The sequence below is a fragment of the Pelophylax lessonae genome (genome assembly GCF_965119305.1).
Source record: "Pelophylax lessonae genome assembly, chromosome: 2".
NCBI lineage: Eukaryota > Metazoa > Chordata > Amphibia > Anura > Ranidae > Pelophylax > Pelophylax lessonae.
In genome coordinates this window covers 443,296,382-443,310,305 of record NC_138769.1, presented here as the reverse complement: position 1 = coordinate 443,310,305, position 13,924 = coordinate 443,296,382, and the positions used below count along the sequence as shown (strand labels likewise).

At 39.9% G+C, this 13,924-nt stretch overlaps 1 protein-coding gene across 2 annotated transcripts in view; it reads right to left on the bottom strand.

The window, feature by feature from the left end:
* Window positions 1–881: 881 nt before the first annotated feature.
* NMS (neuromedin S) overlaps window positions 882–13,924 on the bottom strand; it is a 36,160-nt gene continuing 23,117 nt past the window's right edge. Inside the window, exons 6-8 of one of the 2 annotated variants that reach the window (XM_082245068.1) lie at window positions 9,692–9,727; window positions 3,255–3,296; window positions 882–932 (exon numbers count right to left, since the gene is read on the bottom strand). In XM_082245068.1, coding sequence (XP_082101194.1) covers window positions 894–932; window positions 3,255–3,296; window positions 9,692–9,727 — 117 coding nt within the window. In that variant the 3' untranslated portion in view covers window positions 882–893. The remainder of the gene's footprint in view (window positions 933–3,254; window positions 3,297–9,691; window positions 9,728–13,924) is intronic. The other variant, XM_082245069.1, reaches the window with a different exon arrangement.

Below are 13,924 nucleotides of genomic sequence, written 5' to 3'. Positions count from 1 at the left end.
ACTAGTTTTGGGGTTACAGTAATCCTCCGCTCCATCACGGTTCAGTTTTTGCGGTCCCGGTAATTCGCGTTTTCTTTTGTAATGTTATTTTACTATATAAATCATTAAAAATGAAATATTTTTGTGTTTTCCATAGCTCTTGCTATGTCTCTTAGTATCTTTTATGTGTTTAAATGAGTTCCTATTGTTTTAAAAGTGTGTTTAAAGACCTTAAAATGCTTCTACACGTACAGTGACAGTAAAATAAACACGCCTACAATGCATTTTAATCAGGTTTTTCTATTTCACGGAATTTCACTTTTCGCGGCTGGGTCCGGAACGTAACCCCCGCAATGGAGGGGGGTTTACTGTATATGTTTTAAATCTTTTTATATACATTACATAACATTTATATATTTTTTGTTTTCATATTTTCTTTAAATTATGGCAAACATTCAGTTCATTTACCATAGCCTAGTGAATGAGGTGAAGCTCTGCTGACTTCCATTATCCAAACATGTGCAAGCAAAAACAGTTTTTATTTATTTTTTTTTAATTTTCTTTGCATGTGATTGAGTATTCTTTGCAAAATGAATTTTTACTACGTTCACTAAGCTACGTAAAAGTTTCATTGCAAAGTGAATAGCCTTTTTAGTAAATCAACCCCTATGTATTCTGTATTATTTTGTACAATAATGGGCACCCAAATCTGAAATCATTCCTGGAAATGTTTCTTAAGTTAGGGGGAATCAACAAATCTCTAATACAAAGTTAAGTCTGAGTATGTTAGTTAGATAACAATGACAACACAAGATCAATGAACACAAACTGGTATTAAGGTGAAACTTGCCCTGCAGAAAGTAATATTACACACATTAACACCATCATGCTTATGTATACCTTTTATAAATATGCTAATGTTCATCTATGGAAACTTTTCTTCCATTTCTAGGCTGTTAGAATAAAACAAAGTGGATGTAATTAGTAATTGGTATATCATATTTAAAAATGGTAAAGCACTGTGCATATCAGCAACGAAATACCCTAGATTTACTATCCCGTTTTAGATATGGCTTGTTTTACATTGACAGGCAGTGTCAAGAGCAATGATGATGTGCAAGATGCAGTTACCCCATAGCAGCTAATTAGATTTTCCCGTACTATAGTTTGACAAATCATAGATAAATCCAGTAATTGGTTACTGAAAGATGCACAGTGATTAACCAGGTTATTTTGCAGTCTACAGAAAATGAATGCTCTAGTGGCAAAATGAGTATAAATGCGATGTAATATAGCGTGTAGTGACAGTTTATAATGATTTCGGTTTAATGACACTATAAAAACGACAGGCAGTTAGCATGTTCAGGTCAGCATCGGCAAGCTATATATACATTTTTCATGACCGGTTTTCTTTAGCGTCTATTGTGGCAGCATGTTTAAAGTATATCTATGCCCAAGAACAAAATGGAATATATTGCAGCCTACCAGTCCTTAACCACTTTAGCTCCAGAAGGTTTTACCCCCTTAATGACCAGGCCATTTTTTGCGATTCGGCACTGCGTTACTTTAACTAACAATTGTGCGGTCGTGCGACGCTGAACCCAAATACAATTTATTTTCTTTTTTTCCCACAAATAGAGCTTTCTTTTGGTGGTATTTGATCATCTCAGCGGTTTTTAGGTTTTGCGCTATAAACAAAAAAAGAGCGACAATTTAAAAATATATATATATTTTTTTTTACTTTCTGCTATAAAACATTCCCAATAAAAATTAAAAAAAAAAAATCGAATTTTTTATCAGTTCAGGCCAATTTGCATTCTGCCACATATTTTTGTTTAAAAAAATCCCAAAAAGCGTATTTTATATTGGTTTGCGCAAAAGTTATAGCGTTTACAAACTGTGGGATAGATTTCTGGATTTTTTATTTATTTTTTTTATTAGTAATGGCGGCAATCAGCGATTTTTAGCCGGACTGCGACATTGTGGCAGACAGATTAGACCCCTAACTGAAATTTTTGACACTTTTTGGGGACCAGTGACATTAATACAGTAATCAGTGCTAAATAATATGCACTGTTACTGTATAAATGACACTGGCAAGGAAGGGGTTAATACTGGGAGTGCTCAAGGGGTAAATGTAAGCCTAAATGTGCTTACCAACTGTGGGGGGGGGAGTGAAAGGCACAAAGAGATCGGAGTCTGTGCCTGTCTGACAGAAGAGCCGCCTGCTTTGTTTACATAGGAAGGCGGCTCTACTATCAGTTTCCCTGAAGATCGCTGGAGGCCAGTGGCGATCCAGCCCACTCCTCCCACAGTCTGGCTCCTGCTGTGTCTAATACATGTACATGATTATGCGCAGCCGAGCCGCCCTGCCGCAGTAAATCTACGTGGGGCAGTCGGCAAGTGGTTAATTACAGTGACCTTATTTGTTTTCTATTTTCAAGCTAAGCACATTTTCTTACATTCTCTCACATACTTTGATCCGGCCAGAAACCATGTATCCTTACTGTGTCACTTTCTGTGCAATGAACTGAAATCTTAAGCAGTGTTATTGCTTTCTCAGCTATCGTTTTTGAACTACACCCCCCCCCCCCCCCCCACACACACACACACATATGTAATAGAGATAAGGCGAGAAGGGGGTACCCATTGTTCAATTCAGTGACACCACTGCTCCTCTTCAAATAAAGTACAGTGAGTAAATGGTGCCTCCCTCTCCCCCCAGAACAGGAAATGTGTTAATGGCAGAATCACCAGGTATAAAAAATGGAAAACAATTTACACAAAAGGAAAATAATGTATATTGAACTGGATCAATGGACTGGGCCCTCAACTGGGTCCAAGCCCACATTTGCCAGGACCCACAGGAAGCTGTCACATGATTGCATCACCGTTGGAAATTCCCCATCACACAGCTGCATGTAACAAAGGGGTGGAGGAGAGGATCATGAAAACATTGTCCTAATTCAGCCACATGGCTGTACTTGAACGATGTTGCTGTCCTTATTTGGCCATAATAGGTCTATGATGTCAGCAGCATCCTTCCGCCTTAGTAAATGTATGTGCAGCTAAGGTGCAATTAATCTTCTGCCCGCAGCTCACTGGCCTAGCAATACAGCCAACCTTCAGGTTTGGACCAAACCCAAGCTTTTATATCTTCGGGACCCTAATTATAGTTCTGAACAGAGACTTTTTTGACCATGTCCATACTCTTCATCCCCTTGTAGCACAAAAGACCAAGACATGCATTAAAGTCTAAAAGATACAAAGCATACCCTGAAAAGGAAAAATGGCCTTCCCATTGCACCAGAGCTATCCTGTAAAATACAACACATCCAGCATTAAAATATTTGGGAGATTCACCAATGAATGATGTTCAATTATAATCATACATTGAGCTGCTGCCTAAATTAAACATTAAAGCTTTGTTTTTATTATTTAAATTAAAAAAAAGTGTTATGCTTACCTGCTCTGTGCTCCAGGCTCCTCCTCTTTGGCAAGTGCCCCCATAGAAAGCCACTTTGTATGGGGCACTGATGCGGGCTCACTCTCGAGCAGTCCTGTCTGCGTCCATTGACACAAGTCGGGCGGCTCAGCCCTCAAACCCTGCTCCCTCCTCACAGCATTTGATTGACAGCAGCAGGAGCCAATGGCTCCCACTTCTATCAATTTGTCCTGTGAGGAGGGAGACAGCGGCAAGAGCCCCTGCTCTTGTGCACATGGATGGATCAGGATCGGGTCGTTAAGTGCATACTGGATATTTTTACAGCTGCTTCTTGAGACGTCTGCCATTTTTTTTCCTGCCTCTAAATGCCCCTCAATGTTAGCCAATGTGTCCATGCACACATAGGCTTTTAGCAGCGTTTAGTGGCAGGGGCTTTTAGAGGCTTTTAATTATTTAGTCTGGCAAATGAAGTTGATGCCCAAGAGGTTGATGCCTGTAAAAGCTCCTAAAAACTTTCACAAGCATCAGGCATTTTTTTTGCAAAAATGCTGCTGGCTTCTAGGAGAGTTAAAAAATGTCCTGTGTGCATGAGGCCTTAGGATGGGGGCTCTGGGGATCCTGCAGCACAGACAATTTTTTTTTTTTTACCGTAATGCAGTGGTCCTCAACCCTGGTCCTCGGGGCCCACTAACAGGCCAGGTTTGCAAGATAACTAAATTACATCACAGGTGATCTCATTTGCTGCTGAGTGATTGCAGTATTCTAGTTTGCATCTCCCCAAGGTAATACTTAAAACCTGGCCTGTTAGTGGGCCCCGAGGACCGGAGTTGAGGACCACTGCCGTAATGCATTAAGGTAAAAAAAAACCTTAAGGCTTTAGAACCACTTTACGTCTCTAACATGTACTAGCATAGTTAAAATACTTTTGAAATAAAATGCAAATAAATAATTATAGTTAAAATGCTGGTAAAAACAAAGTTATGGAGGCACAGAGGAACATACTTGTATAAATGTGTTTTATAAATGCAGTTTTCACTGTATAAACTACATTTTTAAAAGGAGAGCAAATAATATGGGTATAATATAATGAAAGGGGTAGATTTTTACCTCATAAATGCAGCTAGATTAGCTAATACAAGACATGTAAAATGATTTAAAACTCGATGATGGTCTGTCTGCTCATACATCCACCAAGTAACCATGAAATAGAAACACAGCTGGCTGTTAACCAAGTAACATTTTTAAGAGGTACAGGTGGTATAGGTTTGGAAATGAGAATCAACCTATATGATGATAAGGAGAAGAAAGAGAAGAGAAGAAGCTTGCTGGCAAAGAATATTATCACTGGTGGCCGATGCGTAAGTTCAGCATTATTAGTGCTAGAGCCTCATGCTCCTTTAAATAATGTGGTGCTTTAATGATAATTTGTGGAGGGCATCTTCCAGTCTCAAGTCTCCCCCTCCTCACATCATGATAAAGAAGAATTCTTTCTCTGATTCACATTAAGAAATATCACAGCTAGTATTACAATAAAAGTGATGTCATTAAGTGTTCCTTTAAGCCCCGTACACACGTACCGATTGTCGGCCGCAAATATTCGGCCGCCGACCGATCGGCCGATTGTAGGCTTGTTAGTATGATTCTTCCGTCAGCCGACAGTGCATTTTCGGCCGAACAGAATCTGTCGTGCAGGCATTAAAATTTTTGTAGGCCGACAACAGAACGGCCGATTGTTCGTCAGTCAGTACAGATTTCGGCCGACAATCAGCAGATTTGCAAGACTGGGCATGCTCAGAGAAGAAAAAAGACACGGAAAGTTAACCATCACATGACATCACTTCTGCAGTCGGCTGTTGTTGGCCGACAAAATTCGTGTGCAGTCTTTTGCACTTTTCAGCGGACAGGACAGCCCTGGACAAAAGACGGCCGATCGTTCGGCCGACGATCGGTACGTGTGTACGGGGCTTTATACCCAGACCTTTCAATACCTAAAGTTTTCATAGGTGTTGCAAGCCCCAACATATATTCCATCATCGCCAAGGATGTCCTTTTTATATTTCAAAAGTTAGTATGTTAAGCAGCATTGAGGTGTGGTGCATTAAATGCACAAAAGTGTGATAGTTGTTGGCCTCCTAGTATTGTACACTGCTATACAGACTTTTTCTTAATTTTATTCTTTTATTACTATCTTCTAATCAAATACAAATTCCGCTAAAAATTTCTGGGGCCTATGAGACCATACTATATACTGTATTGAGACATAACAAACACCCAGAAAGATTATTAAGTAGCATCATTGTGTACAGCACAACTTTGCACTGAAGGCTTGACGATATATCCAAAATAATGGACATTGTCTTTGCAATCAATACTATAACAAGTGTAAATGTGCAAAGAACAGAGAGTTATTGTGTATCTTTCTAGTTTAATAGAATTGATAGAGTTTGCCTGGGCTTGTCAGGGCTGCATTCACATGATCCTGCAGCACATCAGGGAAAAGCCCACTTAATAAACTGGAAATGAAAGTTACCATTAAGGATATTACCGATTATCTAAAATTATGGGCCAAAGTATCACATCCATAAATATGCATAAAGAAACTTTATTTCCTCAACAGAAATGTCAGACTTTAATGGTACCACTGCACACTTTCAGGGGCGGTTTCTCAGAGCACTATCTGTCCCCCTAAGAGCAGCGCAGTCTACCTAGTTGCAGCTATAATCTGTCTGTATCACTGGTGATTGCTGGACAACTTAATTAAGAGATAATGAGTGCATTAATTGGCACTTGCTGATACAGTGATTATATATATATATATATATATATATATATATATATATATATATATATATATATATATACACAGTACGTGTGTGTGTGTATATATATATACATGCAATTAGCAACGTGTTTCCTTTCTGGATATTGAGATATTCATGAAGCCAGATTTGACCCTGGGTAGGACTCCTTATTGGAAACCCACGTCGGGAAACACTATACTGAGAACAAACAGTGGGCATCCGACAAGTCTTGTCAGGTCTATCCTGTATTGGCAATATTTACACATCAAATACATTTTTTTCTTCGTAGGATAATTTCCAAAAACAGACTAATGAATTGAGAGGTTGTTGGTTAGGTTATTCTAAAAAAAAAACAAAAACACCCACTTAAAAAGCGTACCAGAGAGCGATTGGACACCAGAGGGAAGACCTGATCGTCCAACAATCTAAACACAACCAGGACTCTCATAAACTCAAATGACCAAACTAATGTTGAGATACTCTAGACAACACAGTCAGATAAGTTACATCATAAACAAATATTGGTACTTAAGGCCCGTACACACGTACCGATCGTCGGCATACAAACGTCGGTGGACGAAGGATCTGCCGATTGTACGCGTGTTAGTATGGTGCCTCCGACAGATGTCTGCGCACAATCCGCGGACAAAAGTCTTTCTTGCAAACATGAAAATATTTGTATGCCGACACCAGAACGGACGATTGTTCGCCTGTCAGTACACAATTCGGCCGACAGACCGCAGATTTGCAAGACTGGGCATGCTCAGAAAATAGAAAACACAGGGAAAGTTAACCATTACATGACATCACTTCTGCAGTCGGCGGACAAAATTCTTGTGCTGTCCTTGTGCTGTCTTTGCACTTTTCAGCAGACACCGACATCCCGGGGAGAAAAGAGGAACATTTGTAAGCCGACCATCGGTACGTGTGTACGGGCCTTTATTGAAAGCAGATCCTTAAGTAGTGGACTGCATCAAGGATCAAGCTGAAATTGTTTATCGCAAGAACAATTCTATACGAGACCAATTAGTACACAGTGACTACACCAAAACTGGTAGACACTACAAATGTAAATACCCAGGCACACATAAATGTGGCAGTTGTTCTTACTGCCAATTCTTGTGGCCTGGGGAGAGACACACACACACTACTGAACGGTGAAGTCCATCAGGCCAAACATTTTTTACACTGTCAAACGATGGGCATTGTCTATCTAATGACATGTGAGTGTGGCAGCTATTATATCGGTTAGGCATAATGCCAATTTTGGCAAAGTATTTACGACCATGCATCAGCCAATAAAGGGGAAGACATTATGTCCCCCATTGGCAGACATGGAACATGGAAACACTGTAGGGTAGATAGCGGCTAGGTGATGAGGGGTATAGTATGCTCCATGGAGGATTTTTTATTGTATAAATCTGTATTTGGCAGAAACCATATTAGTAGTGTAATGGTGCAAACCAGGAGGTGGAACCGCACCGACGTGCTAAATGATATTAGTATACTGGAGTTGTTCTATTGAGATGAACTCTATGGGGTAGCAGTGCTGTGTCAAAAAATTAGTGTTCCTATTTAAAATCTAATCTTGCACAAAACTCATAACAAAAAAGAAATTCATCACATGTCACAAACAAAGTGCTAACATGCTCTAAGGAAAATATCAGTACTAACAATCATTAATTTTACCTTTTACCTTATACATTATCACATTCCATAAACCGTGCACGTGTTGTTGTGCAAATAATATACACTTTCACTAATTACACCTTGTAAGGTGCTAACGTGCTATTGTTCTACTAAAAAATAGCTACCATAGTTTCTTTTTCAAAAAAAATAAACATTCAAAGTAATCAACATAAATGTGAAAATATAACAAAGTCCCGTGTGTTACTATGTAAGAATATTAGTAATTTCCGCAGGGATTGGATGCGGTGTCGCCATGGTATGCTGCATCTTTGCTTGGGGCTCTGGTAATGTCCGAGCAATCCTGGTGCTAATTTTATGCCTGCTTACTTGTGTCAATGCAGACACCTTTATGAGTGTAACATTTTGTATATAAATTGGAAGTCTTTTTAAAAAAGGTTTTATGCTATGTAGAGTTTTCTCTCTTATATTGTGATAATGGCCATTTGAGGATCTACGGCACACAAAGATGATTACACATGAGGTTTCTGCAGAGGATTGCTCTTTAAAGGGAATGGGCTGTTTGCTGGTTTATAACTTTACCAGCAATCACATTTAGTGAGTAATTTTTGGACCTAAGTGGTGGCGGGTTTTTTTTTCACTAAGGTGTGGCGGAAGCCGGATAAGAAGATAACAAGCACTTTGAAGAGACAGATCTTCCTTTTGAAACGTTGATATACACACAGAGACTATGCCAATTTTTGGGCGACTTTGCTACTGTCTTAATATTTGCACAACAGCATGTGCACTTTTAATTGTTGATGGAATGTAATAATGTATAAGGTAAAATGAATGATAGTTGGTACTGATATTTTCACTAGAGCATGTTAGCACTTTGTTTATGACATGTGATTATTTTTATGAGGTTTTTGCACTATTGGATTTTATATAGGAACACACATTTTTGACACAGTACTGCTGACACTAATGGTGCATACAATCGTTCCAGCCATCTTCTGACAAATCCAGCAGATCAGCCTGTCACTTCTAATAAAGCCAGGTCAGTTAGACCAAATGTGCGGAAGAGAGTCTGAGATAAACAAGACAAGAGATTCCGCATCACTCATGAGGTGAGTAAAATGTGCAGACAGGTGGATTTCAGGGGGGATTTGGGCAGGAAACTGTGATTGCACTGCATGTAAATTGCAGATATTTAAACAATTTGGGAGATTACATTCAATGTTAAGCTCAGTAAAACTAGTCCACCTGCTCTCGAACATAATGTGTTTCAATGCCAAATTTGTGGATCAGGCAGGGCCCACAAAAGGGGGAGAGTAGGATTAGCCCATAAAGGCATCAGCAGACTGTTCTTACAAAAACCTCACAGATTACTGGGTCCACAAACCCAAAATCTTAAGATTTAAAAATATTGAAAATTATTTTGGAACATGTTTTAAGGTTTTATGAGATTTTAGGGATTGGACTAGCATTCCACACCTGCCGAACACATATGTGCAGTCTCTCGGCGTGTAGGCCTTAACGCCGAGTGGCGGGATATATGTGTACCTGAATGTAAATAGACCTGTGCCGAGAGCACACGCCCTGCGCGCTCCCGACACAGTTACCAGTGGCTAGTGAAAAGCTCCTGATCTCTATTTGCGATCAGGAGCTTTCTGATCATGTGACTGCCGTGAAAATCATGGCAGTCACATGGTCAGAAACCCTGCCCTCTCTTCCAGCATCAGAAACCTCTTAAAGGGCCGGGAGGGAGCTTCCAGTGCACTTTATGGCATTGCGATTTCTATACCTGTAAACATCAGGATTAACCATATAAGCATACCTTTTTTGTAAACTCTTCTGTAGTAATATGTGATTCCTATAAGGAGATGATGAAAAAAATTGTATTCATTACTTAATATAAAACGTATGTGAGATGCAATACAAGCGATACGCTTTCTAAAGTTGATTATACCCATGTCAAGGTTCCCCTAAATTTCAAAGATATGATATGGTGCTGGCATGACCTTTGTTTGCTCTACCTTTTGACTGCAACCTCAGTATCCTGCTCAGATATATGCTAATGTTATGGCATTATTTACTATTTTTAACTATTTTGAGCCTTCATATTGTGAATCTTTATTGTGTTAAGCAATTCCTGACTTGCTTACTGTATGAACTTGAGGTTTGCATACATATTGTTTATTACGGAAATGGGTTGCACATGAGATCCATTTATGATGCTTCCCACCTGATTATGTTTTTTTTTTTTTTTTTTGTGCATTCGCATAGATTTCTTTTGTGAAAAAATGCAATTCAGAAGCATTAGAATAGGAAATGCTGAAAGTAGAATTCAAAAATGCAAAGGAAAGGCACTGAAGAAATAAACCTACAGATACATTGCTAAAAGTTGACAGGTAAACATCATGTTTCAAACCCTTCCACCTTAAACTTTTTTAATCCAGGGATCACTTTAAGAATGTCATGAAAGTTATGGACCCTCTCCCCAGAAATATGCACATAAACACAACTTTTCATAAAATGAATATATGTACTTTATTTAATTGAAATTAAATTGCCTCATATTTATATATGACATATGATTGTTCGCTTTATTCAAACTTTGGATAACAAAAAACTCACTCCTTTTCATGCAAAAAACACACATTACCAAACTGAAATACAATCATCTTGTGCAAATTAAACAAAAGAATTTTAATTCTGCTAAAAATAACTACTGCTACTACTAGAAAACCGAAAATGTTATACTTACCTGACGGTCATTTTCCTTTCCTGATGCATAAGCATGACATAATATACGTATGGGGTATAGGCTCCGCCCCTCGCCCAATCAGGACTGGTTATACTCTATAAATGAGTCGCCTCCCCTAAGGTGGCATTCTGGTAACTATATTCAAATGCGATACCCCCAAGGGAGGGACCTGTATGCTGTCATGCTTATGCATCAGGAAAGGAAAATTACCGTCAGGCAAGTATAAAATTGTCTGTTTTCCTGACACAAGCATGACAGCATACACGTATGGGATGTAGCATGCCAACAAAACCCATAAGGGAGGGCCATGTTGAAGTGTTTTAATCAACATATACTTAGACTCCTTTAGAATTGAAGTTAACTCCCCTGTTTCCAATGTTGCTTGATTAACTTTGTTATAGGCTAAAAATGTTTTTTAGTATATAAACCTAGTTGGTATCCTGTAAAAATAATTTGGACCTATGAATTCTGCCCATGAGCATGCCAGTCTGATAAAGTGGGCTCTGCACTAGATTGATGGATTCATCTTTGCCCTATGTGGTGACTTAGACATTTCAGTTTGGACATGCTGGAAGGGCAATGTCCTGTTCCAGATGCAAGAATGGAGACCGTTGTATGGTGCTGGAGAAGAAGAAACTAGAGCTATTTTATTTGATAATGGTAGCAATAAGGTAGTTTACCACTTGATGCTTGGATATCTGAAATCCTTCTCCTAGACGTGATAGCCTTAGGAAATACTGCTTTAGTGTCACGGAAATGATTGAGGAAGTCTTGCTCAGAAGAATGGAGGAGTGGGACAACCTTCCCAACACTAGTTGCATTGCAAATTCTAAGGGGAAAGAATGATCTGTACAGGCCATTCGAAATTAATTTACCAAGATATGCGGCGGTCCTTGGATATCAGGAAGTGAGGACCTGGCCAAGACTTGACTACCACTTAATCCCTTATCTCGGTTTACTTGCAGACATCTTAGTCTTTACGGTCGGGAGCAGAGGATTCCATCCTTAAATTCTGCGAGGTTTCCCATGTTCTAGTATACCTGAAGTTTGTAGCAGGTGCCCTGGCTTCTACAGGGTTTCAAATACTGAAAGGTGAGACCCCTAGATGAGCCTTCCATACTTGGTCTCCCAGCTGCTAGATCAAACTTGGCTGAATTTGGATACACTTGGCCCCACCGTGTAAGGTCTGAAACCTGAGGAAGAAGAAAAGGAGGTTTTTGGGCCAAAGACTGTACTTGAGGACATTGCGGCCTGCAAGCCCGCCAGGAAATTTTTGCGCTCATCACAACTGGACGACTATGAATCCTGATGAGGAGCTTGGAGACCAATGGATTTGGTGGCTATATGGGCTAACCTGCCGACCCAACTGGATGTTAGTAGATCCACTGCTTCAACTTCTGGGAAACTCATTCTTGCAGGAATAACTTCCATTCATGACCACAGAGGGTACTCACACGTTGAGATTCACTGAACTGCTTGTTGGTCTAGGGACACACTCTTGACATCCAAGACTTTGTATCTTACAGTATCTGACCGGAAGTTCCGGGAAGCCAGAACACAAAGAATGATGATATGAGACAGGTTCTACTGTTGGCAAACCTGAATGGGAGATACCTTTTGACAAAAGTTTAATAATATTGTATTCCTTCTTGCCATGAGGATAGGAGATTACCATTACTGTCTGCTTGGAGCATAACTGAGGCCTCCTAGGCTGTGTTGCCCAAACAACTTCACTGCATCCCCGATGTTAGCCACTTCATCCTCCACTGGCATATGTCATTGACCTTGAGCTAGGAGTTCACTGAGGTGAATACCAAGAAAGTAAATAGATTGTGATGATTGGTATGCCAGGAAGCTGATGAAAGCTGAAAAGATATACTATCTTTAGCCACCACCAACGGGACTTGTCTCATATGTGGGGTCATATTCTCTGGAGTAGGAAGCGAATCTTCCATTACCTTAGAAGGTCAGATTATAATGTTCCCAATCTTCCAGTGAGTCCAACCGACTGCATGGATTACTACAGACTACTTCTTGATCATTAGAGACTATGAGATATGAACAGATGGGATAGAGCTAGGACTTTCCCCAAGTGAGAACCTAATACTGTCACCTTCTGTGAGAGCAACTCTACAGTATTCTCCTGAGTGTCCAAAATGTTATTATTATAATGAGATGAGTTGGACTTTCCTAGCTGATGATCTATCCAAATTTGATCTAAGTCTGAATCAGAGTTTGCCCATAAGGATGGGCTCTGTGTTTGAGTCGAACGTAAGTTTGACTCGAACATCAGCTGATCGTATGTTCGCAGAACACTTGAACAAATGGGGCCCTCGGCGGGAAGTTCGAAGGTGACGTAACCATGTGGCCCCACCCCTTGCCTATAAAAGAACTGTCAAACCTGAGGATTGGGCATACGATGGGTAGCGTCTGAAGAGGTGAAGCGTTTTGGAATTTTTTTCATCGTGATTGACGATGGATTTACATTGAGGGACAATTTTTTTTTTCTTTTTAATAAAAGGCTTGTCAAAAACTGTGTTCTGTGATTTTTATTTTTTACACTTTTTCGGTGAATCGGTAGGGGTACGATGTACCCCATTCCCATTCACATAGGGGGGGCAGGATCTGGGGGCAGAGCCCCCCTGCCCAAAGCACACACCCCCCATGTTGAGGGCATGTGGCCTGGTATGGTTCGGGGGGAGGGGGGCACTCACTAGGGGGCTGCATGGTCTGTTATAGATTTTAAGGGGGACCCCATGCCTTTTTTTTTTTAATTCTGACATGGGGTTCCCCTTAAAGTCCATACCAGGCACAAGTGGTATGGACTGGGTGGGGCCTACGTTTTCTTTTTCATTTTTTTTATCTGTATTGCATCTGTATTGTATCTGTGTCAGCAATACATTACAGCCGCAAGCAAGTTTATATTCAACTTTTTACTTTAGTCAGTATGCAGCAGGCTCCATACATTGTACAGATACGCCACTTTACATGCACATCAAGGGGACCCCCCCCCCCCCAGGCACGATATTTAAAGGATTTTTTCATTTTTATTTTCACTTTAAGCATCATGAAAATCACTGCTCCTGTAAAAAAAACTATCGTTTTAAACATTTCTTTTTTTTTGCATTGATGCATGTTCCCCAGGGCAGTACCCGGGTCCCCATACAATTTTTATGGCAATAACTTGCATATAATCCTTTAAAATTAGGACTTTTTATTTTTCATGTTCATGTCCCATAGATTTTAATAGTGTTCGCATGTTCGCTAGAACTTTTTCCCTGTTTGACATGTTCTTGTGCGAAC